The sequence below is a fragment of the Schistocerca americana genome, chromosome 5, assembly GCF_021461395.2.
Source record: "Schistocerca americana isolate TAMUIC-IGC-003095 chromosome 5, iqSchAmer2.1, whole genome shotgun sequence".
Classification (NCBI taxonomy): domain Eukaryota; kingdom Metazoa; phylum Arthropoda; class Insecta; order Orthoptera; family Acrididae; genus Schistocerca; species Schistocerca americana.
Window position 1 is genome coordinate 293811506 of NC_060123.1, and position 24418 is coordinate 293835923.

Sequence of the window (24418 nt, forward strand, 5' to 3'; positions counted from 1 at the left end):
TTGGTGAAATTATTTGTGTATAAAATAAATCAGAACTCTCCTACCTCAAAGTGATTAATATCTGTTCTTCTGCACTGACACATTCCCTCATTTTCATATTTCACTATGTTGTGGTGGGGGAAATCGGTTGTAGCAGATCACTGTAGCAATGTTTACTCATTCTATAAAAAGCAGTGAATTTTGAATCTGTTTGTTGCAGCTCCTTTGCTGCTACAAACAGCCTGCAGTTTATGCTTCTGTGTACATATGGATGAATGCAGAATTTCCTTCTTTTTTTCATTTGTAAGTAATAATAATAGAGGACCACATCTTCTTCTGTGCTCGAATTTGTACTCAACATATCCTGTGTAATCAAAAGATGCTCAGGTACAACAAACAATACTCCTTCTTCTCCACACTCTCAAATGGCAACTGTAGTTTCTCATCTCAGAGTTGCGCCGTGTGCAGAGCTGCATTGTAAGCCAGTTTGCAACCAGATATCTCCAACCCGTTGCATTGGTTTTCAGTCGCTGCATGTGTGAACGGCCTAATAGATAGCAAATCCAGACTTTAAAATAACTTAAAAAGAAAATTCTGCCCACAGGATAATTAAAACGTACTATGTCCTCATTACAAACCATGTGGTTTTCTTTTTTATGTTAAAAAAATCTGTAGGTATCATATTGTGATCTTTCCCATGGAAGTATATCATTGTGGAGCCTACAAAGAAAGCAGTCTGTGATGGTGCACCAGTTCACATAGCTTGAAGGAATGTGCTTTGAGAGGATGTCTGAGAAAGAGAGAGAGGTGTGAGGGGGTGGGGTGTGGGAGGAGGAGGGAGAGAGTAACAGGTGACAGGTAGATGAGTTAATAAATAGAATGAAAAATAATCTTTAAGTTACAAAACTAACGAATCCAAGGTCTATAACAGCAACCCCAGTCTCATGATAACTATACTCCTGTCATTTGTTGGTACAGTTATTGTTCAATTTGTGTGCAGATTTTGAAGTATCCGGACCTAGTACCCTATTTGAGATAAGTTGGATATGACTATTTTTAAATAACCTTTTGATTTGCATTTTGCAGAATTTACTCTAAGAAAGAATGGGATCAGAATTGTTGCCTGATTTCCTGCCCAGCCCTCTTGACAAATATCGTAGAAAATCTTCTTTTGACTGGAAATCTCTGAAGCTACTCTTAGAAGATCCTGAAATGTTGAAATACAAGGTAATATTTGTGACCTGAAATACCACTTTTGCTAATTAGGTTGCTAAATAAGTATTTATCATTTTTGATTACACTCGCATTAATTTGTTACTAGCAAACTGTTAACTATTTGTTTTTCATCAAATGTTATTTGATGCATTGTAGTTGTAGATATGCCATTATATGTGCAGATGTGATGGCATGAAGAGTCAAATGGAGAAACAATAAGTCTGTCCAATATACTCTTACTTTATAGTTTATTAGCGATGTAAAGGCTTCTAGGGACAGCTCACAACATTTGTGCTTCTGTGTGGAACTGAAGACAGTCTTTCTTTTAAAACAAAAAGGAATTACAGACATTGACTGTGAATGGACATTGCTTTAAATCAATGGGGAAAGTTGAGAATTTGTGCCAGATCAGGAATCAAACCCAGATCTTCTGCTTACTAGGCAGGTGTGCTGACCACAGCACCATCCGGATACAAAGGTCATTGCAAATTCACGGACTACCCTAGCACACCTCCTGCCAGACACACATTCTCAGCTTAGCCACACATTACAAATGTAGTGCCCCTTATCCATTATCCTAATCACTCGTGGCATTTTGCTGACTCCTGTCTGTAAGAATTCGCACCTAGTGTGTATCTGCACCGAAGAAATCACTGGCCATCCTCACCTCAATATACAACATGTATTGTCTTTCCTTTTGGATATGTTCTAAAGAACAGACACCACATGTATATAATATTTCTTTTGTTTCACTGAGCACCACTTTGATGTGAGCAATTTGTTGCACTAAGGTAAACAGTGAGGCACTAATGAAGGGAAAGAAGAATGGTTAGGGTTTAGCATCCCATCTGTGTCATTAGAGATGGAGAACAAGGCTAGATTGTCAGATGATTCAACCATATTCTTTTTAATGGACTATTTCCTACATTTAACATAAACTATTTAGGGAACTAATGGAAAATCTAATTCTGGATGGGTGAATTTGAATTTGATTCTCCATCTTCCTGAATATAATGAATAATGCAGTAGTCACGAATTTCTAAATGTTATGCATGTCAAATAAAAACTTAAATATCTACAAATCTATACATTAAGACAAAGTAAACTTCTGCATACTGTCATGTATTACTTGTTTCTCTGGAAAAACAGATGAAAATATGGAAATTGTTTGAAGAGGATCCAGTGTTTCAGCATCCAAGTAAGAAACTGAGTTTAGATGAGGAACGACATTTGGCAATAAAGAGAATGTATCGTTTAAAAGAACTTCAAAACTTAACAGTGAAAGAGATGACAGAAGATCCTCGCAAGGTAAGATATTTACTATTGTAAATGCTATTATTTACTGAAGAAAGAATTAATTTAGAAACTGTTTAGCTATATTTCTTATGGCATCAGCTTTACATTTATGATACTCAAGGTCAGGGAACTGTGTAACTAATTTAATGCAGAAATGTTGATTATATTTTATAAACTCTCGCATTTTACCACTGCCATTTGTACACAATATTGTCCTGGAATCAGACATGCAGTTTGGCTGATGTATGACATAATGAAACTATTAGAACAGGGAAGATCTGGTGCCAGCAGAATAAACTCCACAAACATTTGGTGCAGCCAAGCAAATCAGCTGTTTTTCAACAATGTTCAGGACTCTTATGCACTCCATAGACTTTGGTCCAACGGAATTCCTTGACAAGTGTCAAGGTCCTGTGACAGTGTCATAAGTGAGGCCACTGAGATCAGATTAGCATAAAACCTTCTTTCAGTAAGATCTGGGATGTCTGGGATGTCTGTGAACTAATGGTGATGTACTCAATTGAATCCTGAAGCAAGGGAACCTATTTCTGATTATCCCTCTGAACACGAGGTTACCATATGTGGATCAAATGTCACTTTCAGCAGATTATATGACCCAGTCACAGAAAGGTGAAAGGATGATGTAATTAGTGCATTTAAAGGGAGCAGCGGCATCCCTAACCGCACAATAAATCAAGGATCATGTGGTGATGATGTAAAGTTGAACTGTCAAAATACTTGCTCAAAACACTACAAAAAGATGGCATACCTCAGAGAACTTTGTGCGTACATTTTGTTAGGAATATGTGGATTAAACATAGCCAGTATTGTGCTCCTTGCTTTTATGGTCCAGTATGCCATCTAGCATACTTTATGATTCAAGAAAACACCCACAAAGTACTGATCTTACGCTTTTGTATCAGAATATATATTTTGTTGTTGGAACCAGAAACAATGACGCACTGGCAATAAAATTGATCTGATTCTCTGATCTCCATATAATTTTACATTCCTGGATTTTTAACAGCAGATTTCACACTTCATATAGTTCAAGGTGTTTAATTCAATTATAATATGTTCCATCAGTGTAAATTTGATGCCATCTTGACTTGACATTCCAAAAGAAGAATTTTACCAAGATACACTCTAAAAATTCGGGTTACTGCAACAGTTTATGCTGTTTCTTGATGATGAGCACATACATTATGTGAATTGTGATAGTTCTTTTCTAGAAGTCCATATTGTAATAGGCTGAATTCTTTTTCAGTATTTTGAAAAACTGAGAAAATCATAAGAAATGCATACTCATATTGCAGACAAATCTAGTTGTTTGGATTAGATCAGATTAAATACACTGTTCATTATGTAGACCCATAGTTTGGATATCCTGAAGAATGTGGAACATAAGAGAAAAATTCATATGCATTTAAATCTAATGTCCATCCTCAGAGCCTAAGGGTGTTTGTACTTAAGTTATACATCTGCATATGTATTCCATAGGTAACTGTATAGTGCTTGGCAGAGACTACTTTGTACACTATTATAGATTATCTGTCCCATTACATTCACTTATTGAGTGAGGTAAGAACATGCCTCTATGCACATCACAGTCTCTCTTGCATGATCCCTATATGAGATATACAATGATGGCAGCATAATAGTCGCACAACCTTTTTTGAATACAGGTTCAATAAATTTACAAAACAGGTTTTGTAGCAATGTCATCTTTTTCCAAAGGGTATTAATTTAATGTCACTGAGCAGTTTGATACGCTTTCATATGGACTTTATCATGCTGTTATTGTCCCAGCACTGTATCTCTGAATATGTTCAAAGTCTATTATCATGTCTTCATGATAAGGACGCTAAACACTGGAACAATATTCTAGAATTGTATGCACTGTCATTGTATGCAATTTTGTTTACCGGTGCACTTCACTTTCTGAGAACCCTTCCTGCATCTAAATCTACACATTTGTCATCCCAATTATTGATTTCATATCACTTCTCAGTATCAACCTTAAATATATATTCAAGATGTTTACCACTAATGTTGTTGTTCAATGCTATCTTGTTCCTTCTCTTCCTAATATGCATTATTTTGTAAATTTATCCATCTTTAAAGAGAGCTGCATTTCATGGCATTAAGTGGAAATATTGCCTAAGTCTTTTCATGTTCGCAAAAATGTTGACTAAATAAAAAATGTAAACATATGTTTGTGTACAAGTTAAAAAGTTAAAACAAAAACAACCATGCTCATCAGGTGTGAGGATCTCTACCAGACTTATTTCAGAGCACTTCGTCTGGTGCGACATGCGTCACGACTACCAAGCCTGGGCCCATGCCTGCATTCTGTGCCAACAAAATAAAGTTTCACAGCACACGTCGCCCCCATTAGGCAGCTTCGCCGCTCCTCCCAGTCGCTTCCAGCACGTTCACATCGACTTGGTGGGTCCCCCTCACCCCCTCCAAGGGTTACAGATACATGCTATCTATTATAGACAGAACCCCTCGTTGGGTGGAAGCTGCCCCGCTACCCAATATTACATCCAAATCAGTGGCACGATCCTTCATAGACACTTGGATTTCACGCTTTGGCTGCCATTTCACGCTTTGGCTGCCCTGTTTACTTGACGACCAACCAAGGCTGTCAATTTGAGTCTGCCTTGTTTTCTGAACTATGTAGTAGTAAACTCACGCCTACACTGGCCCCGTCAATGAGCCCACACTCATTTCAGGGTTTTCCGCCTCCCGGCTCCCATAGCAGAGGGCCCAACTCCCAGGGCTCTAATATAACAGTTCTGTCTTTGTGCAACAGCACACCGCACTGCTCTTCTAACCGGTGTAGCCCGCAGGTTCCTGCCACGCCCACTCAGACCTCACCATCTGACACTCACCCCTCTACTCGCAGCACACCGCCCTCACCGTGCTATGGTTTTCCCACCCCACCAGCTCAGCATACCTCTCCGTTAGCAGGCACCACTTACGAACTCTGTTGTGTTTCATAGCCTTGTAAACTGCCAAGAGCTCCGTATCAAAGGCCGAGTACTTTTTTTGAGCGCCGTTGAGCTTCTTAGAAAAGAACTGCAAAGGAGAGGTAGTATGTCCGGCGGTTTGGCTGAGGACAGCACCTACTACAGTATCACTGGCATCCGTGGTAATAAAAAAATATAGCATCCAGATGCTGGAGGGCAACAGTCACTGCATTTTCTAGTAGGTGCTGCAGTTTTTCAAAAGCTTGTTTCATGGCAGGGGTCCAGGGGACCGGGCAAATACCGGTCGTATTTTTGCCATCAAGGGCATCTGTTAGGGGAGCCTGAACCTCAGCTGCGGCAGGCAAGTGCTTCCTATAATAATTAACTATTTTGATGAACCTGCACAGCTCCTTAAACGAGTGAGGGCGTGGCAAATCCAAAACAGGTTTGATTTTATCCTCGGGAGACGTGAATTCCTTAGCTGACACGATGTAGCCTAAGAATCATACCAAAGTCTGATGCCACTGGAGCTTCTTATTATTCAGTTCAACACCGGCAGTGGTAAGAGTGTCTTTAACAATCTGCAAATGTTTCTTGTTCTTTTGCAAAGTAGGACTGAAAATAAGAATGTCATCCAAGTAAACGAAACAAAAATCCAGATGAAACAACACCTTGTTTATGAATCTCTGCCAAGTTTGTGCAGCATTGCGGAGGCCAAAGGGCATGAACTGGTAATGAAAGGTGTTGTAAAAGCTGTCTTTTCAATATTCTCTGGTGCCATCGGAATTTGATGATAGGCCCTCCTACAGTCCACTACCAAAAAATATTTGGTGCCTGCAAGAGCATGGTTAAAATTCGAAACGTTAGGAACTGGGTACTTGTCTATGTTAGTACAAGAGTTCAACTTAGTATAGTCGCCAACCATACGCCAGGTGCCGTCGCTTTTTGTGACGAAGTGGATAGGCGAGGCCCAGCATGCGGCAGATGGTTCAATGATGCTGGCTGTTAAGAGATTGTCTATTTGTTCGCGAGTCACTTTCATGAGTTCTGGCTTGAGACGGCGTGGTCGGCAAGAGATAGGTGGTCCGTCTTGCAAGCAAATTTTGTGGGCGGTGCCATCTGTAACCACGGAAACACACAACATGTTACACGAGGTGACTGTCTGTGGTATAGTGTGCGCAGCAGCCGCTAGGCTGGGCTGTGCCACAGATGGCGAAAGTTTGCGTAAGTGCCAACTGTTGGGTGGCTGGGAGTGACAAACAAGTGAGCTACGCGAAACAAGGTTGGTACACTGTTTATTAGTAACCGAAGGCGCTGCTGTAGAGCTTGCTGGCGGTAGCGGGCACAAATGAACTACTGATGACAGTAAATCAAAAACATTAACCTGCGCCTGGGAAGTTAGCTGCCCAAGCGAGGAGGGGGATGAATGTGCGCTCGAATTAACACAGTTAGAGCTGGTGGGAGTGCGGACACTGTACAGTGTAGGTGGCACACGGTCACAAATGCACTTGGGCGCGAGAACACTGTAGTGGCACTGACTAACCTTGTGTGTTGCCGAGGCATCATCTGCTGCAAGCCGCTGCCATGCCGAAGATAACACGTTACTTAAGTCATTGAGGCGACAGCATAACTCAAGTTGTTCCAAGCGCAGGCGTGTAGACTCGACACGCTCCGTGAGCCACTTATTTGTCCATGACAAGAGCTCAGAGGATGGGTTATTACCCTTCCTAGCCAGGTGGACCTGTTTAGCAGTACTATTGACACTCGACGAAGCACACGGGATGTGTTCCTGCATAGGGTGGTAGAACACTGTATTCTTGACGAGGTCAGGCTACAGTTTGTGGTGTCACAGAAAGTCGATGCCCAAAATGGGATCGTCGATGTCAGCCACCAGGAAGGACCACTGCAGGTTGCACTCAGGCGAGAGGGACACTGCATATGAAAAAGAACCTAAGCACAACAAACTACATGAGTTTACAGCACGTAGGACAGTTTTGTGTAGTCGGATCTTTTTGGTAGCAAGACAAGATGGAAGTAGGGAAACATCTGCGCCTGTGTCGATGAGAAAGTTTGTGCCAGAGTTCAAGTCGTGGACATAGACTTGTCCATTTGAAGCATTAGTGTTGGACACAGAATGGAGCGTGGAACAGCGCCTGTTGTTTACGTCGCAGGAGGTGCCGCCGCTGCCTACCTGTGGTTGAAGTTTGGGTAGGAGCACAGCGGTTTACAATTGCATGCCTGTTCCCTGAATTTTGCATGGAATAAACAGTATTTACGGGCGGACGTCTGCTCCTGCGAGTGGTCAGACGGCGGCAGCCCAGAAACTTCCTCGGAGTCAGATGCGCTGTTGTTGTGTGGACGTGAAGTGCGGCGAGCTTGAGAGACTTAGGTTTAGTGGGTTGTCCAAGTTGGGACCCTGGTTGTGGTTGGAAACTGGCATAGCTGCCAGAATGCTGGGCATGGCGTTCACGTAGTAGAGCGAAGTAAACTCAGTTGGTGGCGCACAAGCATTCGCTATTTGGTCTATCTTCGTAGGTGGAGATGGCCGTTTGGACAGACAGAGACAGCTTTTCCATCCAAATCTCGGTGAACGTGGCGTCTGGCATGTCATATTCACCGACGAGAAGTCGAAGGCATCGCCACAGCTGGGACAGAGATCTGTCGCCGAGGCATTCTTCATAGACGAGCTGTCGAATGTTTTCTCTTCTTGTCTTGGAGACACATTCCAGTATTGCTTGTTTAGCTGTAGCATACTTCTCGTTCAGAGGAGGTGATTTAACCAGGTCGTAAATTAAGTCGACATGGTCATGGAGGTGCTTCATGAGACATGTGAAACGGGCATTGTCATCAAGTTCACAGACACTGAAAGTTTGCTCAACCAGGTTGAACCAGATTTCCGGGTGGGCAGGTTTGAATGCCGGAAGTTTCGACAGATTTGATGAACTGGCGGTCGAAGAATGTGGGCAGCCACTTGTGGACGCGGGAGTAGGTAAGTCAAAGTTAACTCTGCATCATGCGGGCGGTAGAGAGGAAGCAGACGTACCGGCTGTGTTCATAGTAGCTAGAGGGGAGGCGAAATCCGTTAGCAGGAAGCCCAACGTGGAGCAAAGCGGGACCGCTTGTTGCGGCGGAAGGTCAAAGTGGTCACGGCAGTTGCTCAACAGGTTATTATGCAATTGGTCCTCCACATCTGCAGCAAAATTGTCCACCACAGAGTCACTGATGAGCTTGGTGGAACCTGACGCGCTCAAATTACTGCACTGATGAACACTCAGAGTAACAGGCTGGCGAATGTCATTCACGTAGTGTGCAACCAGCGTGGAGTGATACACACATGGAGCTTGCACATTCAAAAAGGTGTCCTGTTGTGGCACATTATGAAAACTATGCTCCCCACTATTTACAGTACTTGCATTAAAGTTTGGTATCAGTGTGTAGTGGTTTCTTGTACTGCTGTGTGGCGAAAACTGAAGCACTTTAGAGCTAACAAAGCCGAAGTCAGAGATCGCTGGCGTCATGTTCAAAACCACTGCACCTGACAAGGTCCCTGGGTTCTCAAGGCTATAGGACTGCGGAAATTCACGTCGGGCACCGACTACAGCTGGCATGCTTGAATTTAGTTGCTGTTGCAGGTGAAAACCGGGCGGCAGTGGCGTGTTGTAGAAGGCAATTGTGTAGCGGACAAAGGTCCATGCAGAATGCAGAAGCCAGCGCGGTAGTCACTTTTTACTCAGTTTGATGGATTATTCGAACTTTGGGGTCACCACTGAAGGAGATATCAAGGTGGTAAGGTAATGACCATGGTTCTCTCTTCTAATCATCAATACTTTTATTACACAACAACGTACAGGTCAAAGACTAGGCAGGAACTGAGGTCCCGGAAGTATACAATAACAAAGATCCACTCGAAGACATAATACACATATGATGTTCTGGCCAATCAATCCATGGATCGATGCCACACTCTCTTTTTAGAACTTTCTAAATGATAATTTTGTACAAAAATTGTGTTACATAATTTAATTATTATTCTTTTGAATTTGAGAATTTTTTTACACAATTGTAGTTATCTGATAACATATCACACACACACACACACACGCACACACACACACACACACACACACACACAGAGAGAGAGAGAGAGAGAGAGAGAGAGAGAGAGAGAGAGAGAGAGAGAGAGAGAGAACTTCACAGATAACATTTATGCACAAGGTTCTGCCAAAATCAAAATGTTTGAAAGAAAAGGCTAGAGAAATTATGAGTGTAAAAATCATGTAGACACTATTTGAACTGAATCAGCATGGATCTTTATCTGTTAAGGGTATCCCTACAAAGAGTATTTGCCTGTTTTGTTTTCAAAACTCTAGCTGTGACAGTTAAGTTAGTGTATGCAACACATTAATAAAATCAAAAGTCATTAATTACAAACTTATTAATCATATCATCATTCTTCTTCCCTTTTTTTCTTCCTTCTGGGATCAGTGTTCCATCTTCATCTCCTTGTTATGACCCTTGAACATTCTCCACACTAGGGATCTTTTTCTTAAAAACGTGCAGCAGAATTAGTGTAAAATCAAATATAGGGCATACAAGATACAACAAACATGGAAACAGAATGTGTCAGGTGGATAGATAAGGCAATATACACATTGAAAATTGTCAAACATTTTTTTATTATGTTGTGTGACCTGACAGTTGGTAATTAGTTATTGGAAACTTGTGCAGAAAGAAATCTAACAGAACTACACTGATGACAAAAAACAGCAACATCAAGAAGGAGTTGTGTGACATAAAAGAAAGTTGGTAGGTATGTTTCTGAATCTGAAAGATGACACCTATTCCAATTTCACACCAGTCATGTAAGACTTGTGTTAGTAATGCTTCTATGAGGATGCAAATCATTTTTGCTTTAAATAAACTCTGTATTGGTTGTTAGTATTAGTTACCTTTGAGATTGGACATGGTGGGTTGATGTTAGTCAAGAATGACTTTAACGTGACAAAGACACATTTATTGACTCCTCACTGAGTTTCAAGGCGATTGTGTTATAGGGCTGTGAGAAGCTGGATGTTCCTTCTGTGATACTGCAGAAAGACTCGTCAGGAATATTGCCACTGTACATGATTTCTGGCAGCAGTGGTCATGAGAATGTACAGTCACAAGAAGACCAGGCCCCGGATGGCACTACTGAGAGGGAAGACCATTGTGTTTGGCATACGGCTCTGGCAGGTCATACTGCATCTGCAGCAGCAATTTGTGCAGCAGTTGACACCACAGTGATGCAACGAGGTGTGTTGTGTTTTCTGATGAAAGCTGTTTCTGCCTTTGTGCCATTGATGGCTATGCATTGGTCAGGAGGTGGCCAGTCAAGGGCCTACAATCCACCTCTACATCTACATCTACATTTATACTCCGCAAGCCACCCAACGGTGTGTGGCGGAGGGCACTTTACGTGCCACTGTCATTACCTCCCTTTCCTGTTCCAGTCGCGTATGGTTCGCGGGAAGAACGACTGTCTGAAAGCCTCCGTGCGTGCTCTAATCTCTCTAATTTTACATTCGTGATCTCCTCGGGAGGTATAAGTAGGGGGAAGCAATATATTCAATACCTCATCCAGAAACGCACCCTCTCGAAACCTGGCGAACAAGCTACACCGCGATGCAGAGCGCCTCTCTTACAGAGTCTGTCACTTGAGTTTGTTAAACATCTCCGTAACGCTATCACGGTTACCAAATAACCCTGTGACGAAACGCGCCGCTCTTCTTTGGATCTTCTCTATCTCCTCCGTCAACCCGATCTGGTACGGATCCCACACTAATGAGCAATACTCAAGTATAGGTCGAATGAGTGTTTTGCAAGCCACCTCCTTTGTTGATGGACTACATTTTCTAAGGACTCTCCCAATGAATCTCAACCTGGTACCCGCCTTACCAACAACTAATTTTATATGATCATTCCACTTCAAATCGTTCCGCACGCATACTCCGAAATATTTTACAGAAGTAACTGCTACCAGTGTTTGTTCCACTATCATATAATCATACAATAAAGGATTCTTCTTTCTACCTGTGAGCTAGACACACTGGACCTACACCTGAAGTTACAGTCCAGGATGTTAATTTTATATGACAGCAGGATCACTCTCATGGTTATCCCATGCACCCTGACAGCAAAAACGTACATCATTGAGGTGATTCAACCTCTTGTACTGCCTTTTATGAACAACATCCCTGGGGAGATGTTTTCCAAGAGGATGTCGCTCACCCACATACCACTGTTGTAACCCAGCATGCTCTACAAAATACCGACATGTTACCTTGCCCTGCTCGATCAACAGATCTGTCAACTGTTGAGTACATATGGGACATCATCAGATGGCAACTACAGCATCATCCACAAAAAGTGTTAACCATCCATGTATTGACCGATCAAGTGCAACAGACATAGAGCTCCATCCCGCTGACAGATATCTGGCACCTGTACAACCCAACACATGCACATTTTCATCCTTGCATTCAACATTCTGGCAGTTACACCGGGTATTATTGTACCACCATTTCACATTTACGGTGGCTTATCTCGTGCTCACATTGACCTGTGAACATGCAATGTTTATCACTTAAAAATGTTACCTAGACAAATGTATTCCCAAAATTTCATTACTTCACATTAATTATTTTCTGGTACTGCAATTTTTTTCCATCAGTGTATACACATATATTACTAAGCATCCGAATGTAGGTATAATGCTTATAGGATATGCTGAAAATCTAGTTATATCCAGAGTGAATGCTTCTTCTTCACCACAACTCCAAATGAATTAATTGCTTTTTGTACAAGTCAACTGTAGGTGCCATATGTGTCAAATGGTATTTGTGGGCAAACTGAAATTCCTTTTTCAAGGAAGATAAGTTTATTATTTACAAGAAATCTTAAGCTTGTACAAAATTATATTATAAATTTGACACCACCTGTGCAATATACTGGAATTCTCGTTACAGTACTGGACTACAAAAGTCCAGGATATTTATATACCAACACTGTACATTTAACTTCCACAACATTATCAATTAAAACTACCAACTTGATATTTATTTGAGAGAAAAATTCTAGGTTGAGACAATCAGCAAACCAAACAGGAATGGAAATGCCATACTTAATGTGAAACATGGAAACATAAATGGAACCAGTACACTACATTAACTGAAGAAGGAAAAACAGATAGCATAGGAAACTGGCTGACAGGATGAAATGAACCCTCACCCCCCAAAATAAATAAATAATTAAAATAAAAAAGGGTCTGGTGTGTGGGTTCATAGCAATATGACCAGTTACCATAGCGTGAAAATGCCCTTGAGACCACATACCACTGCAACAGTTATGTGAAATCCCAGTTCCCACAAGTACACTGCAATGTGTGATTTGTCAAAGGCATTTCATTGTGTGAACCACAACATCCTTTTAAGTAAATTAGAATTCTATGGTGTCACAGGCAGTGCTGCAAAATGGTTCAAGTCATACCTCACTAACAGGAGACAAAGGGTGTCAGTGCAAGGGACTAGTGAATTAAGTCATCGGTCATCATCAGAATTGGAAGAAATTACATGTGGTGTCCCACAAGGATCCATCTTAGGGCCACTGCCTTTTCTTGTGTACGTTAATGATCTCTCATCAGTTACACTGCCAGAAGCAGAGTTCGTTTTGTTTGCAGATGACACAAGTATTGGAATAAATAGTATGTCAAGTGTAGTTCTAGAAAGATCTGCTAATGATATTTTCATGGATATTAATAAATGGTTTAAAGCCAACTCACTGACATTAAACTTTGAAAAGACTCACTATATGCAATTCAGAACCTGTAAGAGGTTTCCACCCAGCATATGCATAAAATACGAAGAAGAGCAGATAGAAGAGGTTGACAGTCTTAAATTCCTGGGATTACAACTTGATAATAAATTCAGTTGGGAAGAGCACACCACAGAACTGCAGAAACGCCTTAACAAATCTGTATTTGCAATTCGAGTGTTAGCAGACATAGGCAACATAAAAATGAAAAAGCTTGCATACTTTGCCTACTTTCATTCCATAATGTCATATGGTATAATATTTTGGGGTAACTCTTCAAGTCAAACAAAAGTTTTCAGAGTCCAAGAGCATGTAATATGTATTATTTGTGGAGTAAATTCATGGACATCCTGTAGAAACCTCTTCAAAGAACTGGGTATACTAACTACTGCCTCTCAGTATATTTACTCATTAATGAAGTTTGTCCTAAATAATATATCTCTTTTTCCAACAAACAGCTCAGTTCATACATACAATACCAGGAACAAAAATGATCTGCACGAGGACTTAAAAGCACTTACTTTAGTTCAAAAAGGGGTCCACTACTCAGGAACACACATCTTCAATAATTTGCCAGTAAACATAAAAAATTTAGTTACAAATAAAGATCAGTTTAAAAGGAGCCTGAAAGACTTACTAGTGGCCAACTCCTTGTTCTCCATTGACGAATTTTTTAATAGAAACAAATGATGTATTGTATATATTCATACTATTAGTATTGTTATTTCAGCTTAAAAAAAAAAAAAAAAAAAAAAAAGACATGTTCCACATCCACGAGGATCTCCTCAGCACGGGTCTATGGAACGAAAAACTAATCTAATCTAATCTAACCTAATCACAAGAAAAACCAAACCAATGACTGAGCCAAATAAAAATCATGATATAATTAGCATTAATTGAAGGGACAAGTGTTATATCTAAGTTGTCTGCATAGTGTAATGTAATTATCCTCAGCAGAGATAATTTACCAATTTTCCTTTCTACATTTACTATGATTAGCTGAATATGTCTCATCTACTAAGCATAGAGTCACATGGTAATTGTGGAGCATGAAACAACAGATACAGTCAACAGTGAGTCATATTAAGGAGTCACTGTGCCAATATGTGCCATTCCCTGTATGCTATTATATTCACTTGGAGAAGGAAGATCATGAGTAAGTGAAAGACTGAATGGCTTGAGGTGCAGAGTGACAAAATTAAGGCCTTCAGATCAAGTGATTCAGACGGGGAAGTTTCTTTATCAACAATGAGACTGGCTATCTATTACTTTGAGGAGGCGCTTCAGTTGGTTCTAGTTGCATACTGGCCTCAGTGTCAAATTTCAACCAGCTATATTTTATGTACTGACAGGGGTCCAGCATCCTAATTTACATGGTAGTGGGCCTGTTTTTAAAGTTCTGATCCCAAATTGATAGGAAAAAAGGTTGGCATATTATTAAGGGGATGGGAAAAAACTGCTACTGCAAAGAAAATCAAAGGCATAGGTGATGATATTAATGTATATTATGCATTTGGCCCTGTTGATCTCATTTGGTTGATGAAGCTAAGCAATTGTGCCTCATTCCAGTTTCTTCTCTTCCTCTCCCTGACATCTTTCAGCATCCGCATCCATCTTTTGTTGCCCTCATATTCTCTTTGACCCTGTACCTCAATTCAGACAGTCTGAAATTCATTGTATTATTTTCTGTGCATCTTCAACTCTCTGGATATGGGTTCTTCACATTTGTATAGTTGGTTGTTCTTATTTTTCACTCATGTTAACTCTGCTTGTGTAAAACCATCAACAAAGAAATATGAGACAGTAATGAATCTGGGTCTTTTATTGTGTATATGTAACACTATTTTATACTTAATTTAGCCTGGTGCATATCTGGCTGCAATATATCACTATGATCCATCACTTGCTGTTAAGACAAACATTAACTTTGGATTTTACATAAATACCATCCGTGGCATGGGTACTCCAAGGCACTATAAGTTTGTCGAAGAAGTTGATCAAGGGAAGGTAAGTATTATTTATGTAACATAGCAAGCATTATATAAAGTGGTAATACACAGTATCCATGTATGTTTATTTATTTTTATTAAATTTCATAATGTTGGATGTGTTAAGTTATGTGGAAGAATACATAATCACATGTACAGAATAGCACTGTAGTTATGTTACTTCACTATTATACAGAGTGACTGAAAATGAAAGGTGCAAAAAGAAAGTATTCATATGACTACACTAATGACTTTATTTCAGGAGCATATATGTAGGCTGAAGGGTTAACTCTGGTGATGAACGTTCACAGATGTTTGATGTGGTCACTATTTGTGATGTGGCAGAGGTCTATCTGGTACAACATTTCCTGCCAGACATGTTTTAATGTAGCCTAATCAATGGAGTTAAATGTGCTGATTGGCTGATGCCTTAGGTGCTGTAAGTCCTGCACAAATGGGGATATTAAATCATGTCATTCACACATCTGCAGAAGAAAAGAATTCATTGGTGCAAAGTCAGGTGACCTGGGGAATCACAACATGAGCAGCAAGACTTTCCGGCCACCGTGGAAGATGTTCATTGAGATGACTACATACAAGGTTATGCAAATGTGGTGGGACTCCATCCTGATGTTATGTACCTTTTCTCTCACCTGAGGCAACAACCAGTGAGAAAGCTTATCAATATTAGGTTATGCCTTTAAAGGTACCGTACGTACTGTGAAAAAGAAAGAACCAAAGACTCTCCAGTTGGTTATGTTGCAGAAAACGTAAAGTTTTGGAGAAACACATTCATGTTCCAGAAAGGCATGGAGGTTTTGTGTATCCCATATTCTCAAATCATGCTTGTTCACTTTGCTAGTTGAGTGAACTATGGCTTCAACAGAGAATGCAAATATGTTTACAAAATGATCCATCTGCATCTGTAACTGAAAATCAATGCATTATTGTCTTCAGTTTGGTTTACCAGTTGGTTTTAGTGCTTGCAACATTTGAATTCTGTAAGCTTTGAACTGCAGACATTTGCATAACACATGCCACAGTGTTGGTTGTGACACATTCGTTTGTCTGTTGGTACAATGCATGCATTTCCTGGGGCTTCTTTCATAGATCATATTAATGTTTTCCATTGCTTTAGTTTGAATGAATGGCTATCCTGTGGTTTTCTTCTTGCGTATGCATCCTGTCTCCTTGAAATGCTTTCCCCATCTAGCAGTCTTGTGGCAATATGGCACCACTTTACAAAACTTGTCCAAAAATATCTTTGGACAATAATTATACATTATGTTTTTGCATATTATATGACACAGTGTGCCTTTTGTATCATGCATGCCACTATTTTGGATACTAACACCAACACTGAACAACAATGGCAACTTTTCATTGTTTTATTGTTGCCAGCCTTTCAGTCTATGTGTGTATTTCTGAAATAAAGTAATTACTGTAGTCACAGAAATATTTTCTTTTTGTCCCACTCATTTTGAATCACTCTATAGTTCACTATTATTAAACACACACACACACACACACACACACACACACACACACACACACACACACACACACTTCTTTCTCTTCATTAGCAAGTTTTATATCTGTTGACTGATGTGTAATTCAAGCTTAATGTCCTCAGACTCATCACTTCATCAATTCTTGCTTTGTTACCTCAATTCACCATCATCACTAACAAAACTAAATCAACTACCACAGCATCCACTGACATCAATTGTTGGATAAAGGCATTCTTTAGACTTTTCCATACATTAATTGCTTCAGCTGTTCACATCAGTGTTGTTCCACCATGTTTTGTTACATCATCCATCCACCTACTGTTAGGTTGTTTGTCTTTTCTTATCAGCTGAACTGCAACAGAGAATTCCCTTGGTCCATCTACCATAAATTTTCCTTTCTGCTTTCCATGGCCCACTGCCATTTTATTTTCATTCCAGTGTTCACTCTTGTTTGTTCTCTTATACTTTTGGTTTTTTCCTGATACTCAGTGACTAATCTTGTGTTTTAAATTTTTTTCACTTTAAAAGTCCATGTCACATTGTTGTATGTCATCACTAGCAGTAAAAATTAATTTTAAATTTTTGTTTCACAGGCATCAGAGGTTTACATTTGAAAGTATGTTTTCCTTACCAAAAATATTCCTTATCAAGTTTACTTTTTTTTTCATTGTCTATCCAGTCAATGACATAAGCTTCCATAAAGATAAAGACTCATCAACTGGGTTTGTGACTTCATTCTTTTTCTTTCTGCATTGACTTTGGCTGACTGTGGACCATGTAAAACAACTGCATCTACATCAGTATCTAATACATTCTCTGCAAGCCACCACACTGTGTAATGTGAAGGGTAACTTTTACCGCTACTAGTCAATTCCAGTTCTGTTTCACTCACAAAAGCAGAAAGGGAAAAGTGACTATGTATATGGTTCCACACACTCCCTTGTGTCTCTTATCTTGTCTTTGTGGTCCTTATGTGAAATGTACATTGGTGGCAGTGAAATCATTCTGCAGTCAGCAACAAATGCCAATTCTCTAAATTTTATCAATTGAGTTTTATGAAAGGAACTTCGTCTTCCCTCCACAGATTCCTATTTGAGTTCACAAAGTGTCTCTTTACTACACCAAGAGCACACTTCTGAATTTCTTCAGTACCTTCCTCTAATCCATACAACTGAACAGTTTTCAAGAATGCACTAGTATTCTTCATGCAGTCTCCTTTACAGATTAAACACACTTTCCCAGAATTCTCCCAACAAAGCAAAGTAGACCATTTGCCTTCCCTGCTACAATTCTTATATGCCTGTCCCATTTTAAATCACTTTGCAATCTTACACCAAGATATTTAATTGATGTGACTAAAAATTACAGGAGAGTGTTTGGTACTCATATGAATTAACTTATTTTTCTACATTTAGAGCAAACTGTCATTCATCTCACCAACTATAAATTCTGTCTCAGTCATCCTGTAGCTTCCTACAGTCACTCAGCAATGACTTTCCTATACACTATTTGTGACAGTCTTTTTATTGTGCCTATCTGCGACTCAGCATCCGCACTGTATGCTGAGTTGCTACTTTCCTTTTCATAATATTGTCACTTTCATAAATATCCATGACATGTCACTTATCTTAAATATTCTGAATTGAAAGATTCCTTTATGACTTCTCTTGAACTCTGCATCACCAGTATTTTGACAAAAATGCACCTACAAAATCTTGGTGCATCTGAATTGTGTCAGTGGCTTCTGTTGCTCACAAAGCCGAATCACATTGCATAGAGCATCTAACAAATCTGATCTTCTGATTTTTGGTCCAAGTTTGCAGCAGTACACAGTGAAAAGACTTTATAAATAATACTGGATCCACATCGTGTTTTTCAGGTATAAATGTAGAAAATTGCTTGGGTTGAATCATGCTGTCATTTATCACACAGGTACCTGTTATTACGTCTGCCCTCATGCCATCAATAGTTATTGTGAAGTTTGCCTGTGTGATGCTCCTGCCTTGTGATCTCAACAAACTGAGTTCTGCTCACAAATCTTGCAATGGTCAATCATCAACCTTGGGGGTTCAAACAGGAATTGCTTTTAATTGAGCTTTAATGTCCTTTACCTCTTGTTTAACATTTTCCACATCAGATGTGACTGCTTCTCTGACTGTTTTTAATTCTTTATTAAAAGTTTCATGGATCTTTTCTGTTTTCTCCAAAATCTCACATTCATGTTTCTCACAGCTGCTTTCTATTGCAGTGAAATGCATTCTTGCTACTTCTGCGATGCACAAGGCTGTTTGTGATGTGTAATCATCAAAAGCCTCTTGAAAGAAAATATGACTAGCCATGGACATTGAACATGTACAAAGAAAGGGAGTACATATTGTCATATATGTTTGTTGGACTCACAGGAGAGTGCCACCTAAATGTTGAAAAACCTGAACTGGTGTACACTTGAAGATAGAGGCAAATTATCCCACAACAGCCTATTAATAAATTTTCAAGTATTAATTGATGAATCTATATATATTCTTCATCCTCATAGGTATCACTGCCATAGAGACTGTGAAGACTAATTACACTAATTATGCTAATAACATTAATTACAGTGTGCTCTATGGCATTCTCATGGATTCCACATGTGGTTGGACCATCAGGAAACCGAAGCAAGTCGTACAATGCTAAGTACCCACTGCCATGCACATCACAATTGTTTTCAGGGTGCATACGTAGATGCAGATGTAGATGTACAGGACTATTGGCAATTCACACTTCATATCCATTCAATGCAGTTTCCAATTGTTTGATGACAGTCAAGTGATTTCCAACCACTTACAAACAGCCACTACCTCATCCTGTGCGAGAACAGAAGTCACAGTGACGTTGCACTCTGACTGGTGCAATGAACAGTAAATAATTAGTTTTAAATTAGCCTCACAGACAGTGCTTTAGTTTTAGGGGTTGTTACACTACAGGAATTGTGAGTTTCCTTTAAAATTTCAAGCTACTACAACTAAGAAAGTATTTTGTGTAAAATTAGAGAGAGAAAAAATGGGATTATTGAAGCTATGCTCACTGACCAACTTGTATAACAGTGTCAAAAACTGTTAATGTATGTCAGTGTCAACACTATTAATTGCTGTAGATGTAGGAAACAAAATGCATTCATATATTCAATCATTTGTACATTCTGTTTTGTAACTCACATTATAAAGGAGAGCCTTCAGGGACGTAGAATGAGTCAAGTTATACATTGTCATGCAGAATGTACTGCTTCTGGCTACTTCCGTAAAGGATACTGACAACAAATTATGACTGACACTAATCTATTCAAACTGATAATTGTGGCAAATACTTCTATATTATTGTATACATGTATCTTAGGAAAATATAGTTACTTTGAAAAAATTATACTAACAAATGTAACTTGATACAAAATTATAATTTGTGCAAAACATAGTATCACAACACAGCAGTTGAGTTTGTAGGAGCAACGTTTATGTTACAATCACAAAATTTAAAATATTGACTTGGAAGAAAACATCTCAAGCAGAAAAAAATGAAAATAATGCATTAATCACATAAATACCCGCACTGCACATAAATTCCCACACTGCAATGAAGGGAAAATTATTTTCTGAAAATATATTGCTGCCAAAGATTTGCAGAATACACAACTGCAAGTCACAATTTGCTATGAAGTAAGTCAAGTATTACACTCATGAACATCTGAAAATTTTGAAAAACACATTTTATTATACAAACACACATTGAAATGAGGGCTAATCGCTTTTGAATGAAGATGCTGTTACCAAAAGTTTCAAAAAAGTATGAATTTAGTTTACAATTCACAATATAATACAAATTTTCAGTGGTAATCACAAATCTTCATTACACACAAGCTGTGACATAATCAATGAAAAGTTTTGGGAAAATAACACAAATAATAAACTAAATTTGTGACATCTTCTGTGCTAGAGTGCCACAGGTTAACACTGTTTCATTAGTTTATTACTGTGAAAATAGCAAACAATGAGGTGCATCAAAAAAATATATCTTCTGCTTGGAGCATCTAATAGTGGCAGTGTTGGCACTGAAAGACAACTTTCTGCTTCCTGTTTTCGTAGCATATAAAATCCAGTCATCATAAAATATGATAATTGTACTCCATCAATGAAGCAATAACATATTTTAAGATGTCAAACAAAAATACAAATAATGGGTGGCTCACATATTCACCTGCTGATGTGGTAGTTTTCCTCTGTCTTTCTCTTTGTCTTCATTGAAGTCCTGCTTAATTATTATACTAATAGCTTTTTGTGATCATTTTATTGAAATATTATATTTATTTTGTGTTTGGTTTTGAGGTAGAACAAAGAGTATCACTGAAGAAATAACAATAAACAAAAACTATTGGTGCTGAAGAAACACACACATTTACACTAGTTTTTTTAATACCTTAATATTTAATAAGTTTCTGTTATGCTTTTCTTTGTAATGGATACTATTTCCTTGATTCCTTGAAAGGGAACTGATATCAGTGGGTATTAGCTTCTGATTTGTTTTCTAAAAAACTGGACCATTTTTTGTACTGAAACATTATTAATTATTACAATTTAGCTGTGTCTCATTGCTTTTGTGTTCACAAGGCTGGAGGTTGTTTTGGCCTCACTGAAATCTCACATGGAACAAATGCGAAAGGAATGAGACTGACAGCTACATATGATCCACAAACTCAAGAATTTGAGCTCCATGCACCTGACTTTGAAGCTGGCAAATGTTGGGTGGGAAGTCTAGGTAAGTTTTTATCTTCTCAGAATCAATACATAATGATGAACAAAGTGAATTTTTTGGGTTCTTTAATAAAAGATTTGTGGGTTGTAGTCGCTAAGAGAAAACACTATAGTCAATTAAATCAAAGTTTATACTGTGACCAAATGAAGCATAAAGAATTTAATGAAGAGGAAATAGAATACATTATGCAATAAAAAGTAAAATTTGTTTCAGTAAATATAGTAATATCCTCAAGGAAGACAGTACATCAGATATCAAAATTTATTATCAGCACTGTGTATTGTGAGTAAAGAACAGAAACATGTGACAAAGACTGTTGGCAGATTAACCTAAAGTATACAAATGGAAAGATGTACTAGATAATATCAACAGAAATATGACAAGTAAAAAAGTAACTACAGAGGAAGACAGGCAAACAGACAGAGATACATAGGGAGGAATGAGAAGAGGGAGAAGAGAGGAAGTGGTATATGGAGACAGAGGGTAGGATGGAAGAATATGGTTGAATGAGTGGCGGTCTGGAATGATAATGCCTGGTAAATACATCAAATTGCACATAGGTGCAATGTTATCTGAGGGTGCCCATAGCTCAGACAATGGTTGATTTTTTAAATACCATTACTGCCACAGTAAACCAAAAAGTAGCTTTTATTCACCATCTAGAAGATTCAGATAGAAGCACTTGTGATCTCACTGTCACGAGCAGTGGGATATAAGACTACTCCTTCTTTATGTAATGAATGAAGTCAGCACTGTCTGAAGTTAGAGATATAGCATCCAATACTGACCGTGAACATTACACCACCTGACATTCACCAAAGCACAGGTCAGGTAATGTCCATACACATTCTTGCAGTTACCACAATGTTGCATTCATTATCCAACTCCATAGTGGAATGTTGCTTCATTCACTTGTCCTAATACATTTGGGTGTGACTCAATTTTACTACCAGTCTTCTACCCCAAAGTATCTAAATTTGGACAGTCTGAAAATGAAGTAGCTGAATTAATTGTTTTGATGATAACCTCCCAGACTGCTGCTTCTTCTTGTGCAAGCTTATAAAAATAGGTTCTGGTAGCAGGTTTATGTTTGAAGTTTGCTTTTAAATAAATAGTCTGGGCCATGACGTCATTTTCTACCATAAAGTTTAATTCCAGATTCTGATACACTTCCAAAACTGATTACAATATTCACATACATTACAACATGTCAGTTTGTAGAGTTACCCTCAACAAACACCCGCGTCCTTGTGTCCATGACAACCAAGTATGTCATCTGCATTGATGTGGTAAAGATCTCATAAAACCTCCAGGTTCAGGCTGAATTTGTTATTCTGGTTTTAGTTTACACACTTTTCAGACAGATTAATACTACTACAGAAACTAGAAAAATGTAAAACATACATGTTGACAATCATGATTACAGTAACTATTGGTAATTGGTAATTACTTATGGGAATATGATGTTTATGTTGTGTTGACATTGATATACTTCATTTGATTTGGATGTGTTTTCCACTATGACTGTAAAACAGATGTTTTACAGTTTTGTGTTTTTCTATGAATAGGTTGCATCTGTGGTTCATGTTCCATATCAGACTTGACAAATAATAAAAGTAGTTTTGATGTGAACAGTTTTGTGAATCAACTATGCTTTTAACTCAAAACTACAGCATAATTTTCATATCTCAAGTTTGGCTTTTTTCTATTTTGGATAGAACTGAAAAAACTTGGAAGCATTTCATTGTCTCTGTCTCCTAAGTTTCAGACAAGACATAAAGTCTGAAAAGGTAATTTAATTAAATATTAAGCGTTATGCACAATGTGTAACTTTTGTCTTTTGGTTTGTTATTGAAATTAATATGGCTGTTTTTCTTTTATCAAAGCTCAGAGATTTTTTTGCATGTAATATGTATCTTTTCTGTTTCAAAATTTGTGTTTTCCCAATAATTGTGCAGTTGCAAATTTGGTTGTAAGCCTACATTGATGACAATTTTTGATAAGCTGTACTGTCGTTTTACATTGATGATGCATGCTTTGTTTATTTGTTGCGATATCTTTCCAATTTTCAAGCTGCTAGGCTAGTTTCGTTATTGCTGCCATGCTGTTAATCATGGCTGCCCCATTGTCTATTTGCATCAATGAAGAGCAATGTTCAGTGATCCGTGTTTTATGGTCAGAAGGCGTAGCAGAGGCTAAAATTCATCAAAGACTTTTGGTACAGTACAGGAACCATGTTTTTCCCCAACAGAGTGTCTACGAATGGATTGAAAAATTCCAAAAAGGTCTCACAAGTGTTACACATGATGAAGGAGCTGGATGACTGATTACCACCACAAATGAAGAAACCATTGAATGTTAGCATGAAATGATTCTCTTAGACAGATGATTAACTATTGACAAAGTGGCACATCATCTGCAAATTACTCATGGTTCTGCCTATGAAATCATCCACTACAGACTTGGGTTTCATAAAGTTTGTGTAAGGCGGGTCCGAAAACAACTCACACATCATTATGAGCTGGGGAGTAAATGGTAGAGTATGAAATGGAAACATCCAAATTCGCCATGCAAGAGGAAGTTCAAGACCCAACCGTCTGCAGGTAAACTGGCGCTTACAGTTTTTTGGGACGCACAAGGTCCAGTACTGGAAAATTATGGGGAAAGGGGCACAATAATAAACATTGTACATTACAGTGAGATGCTTACTGCCAGGCTAAAGCTTGCAATTCGAAGCAAACACCGATGATTGCTGTCAAAAGATGTTGTGTTGTTGCATGACAATGCCCGTTCACATACTGCGGCCCACATTACTGAAACG

At 38.8% G+C, this 24418-nt stretch overlaps 1 protein-coding gene across 1 annotated transcript in view; it reads left to right on the forward strand.

Moving 5' to 3' along the window:
- The window catches only part of LOC124616104 (peroxisomal acyl-coenzyme A oxidase 3-like), a 212531-nt gene that overhangs the window by 65789 nt on the left and 122324 nt on the right, over positions 1–24418 (forward strand). Inside the window, exons 2-5 of the mRNA XM_047144363.1 lie at positions 1066–1206; positions 2344–2502; positions 15174–15320; positions 21453–21600. Of these exons, the coding sequence (XP_047000319.1) occupies positions 1084–1206; positions 2344–2502; positions 15174–15320; positions 21453–21600 (577 nt within the window). The 5' untranslated portion in view covers positions 1066–1083. The remainder of the gene's footprint in view (positions 1–1065; positions 1207–2343; positions 2503–15173; positions 15321–21452; positions 21601–24418) is intronic.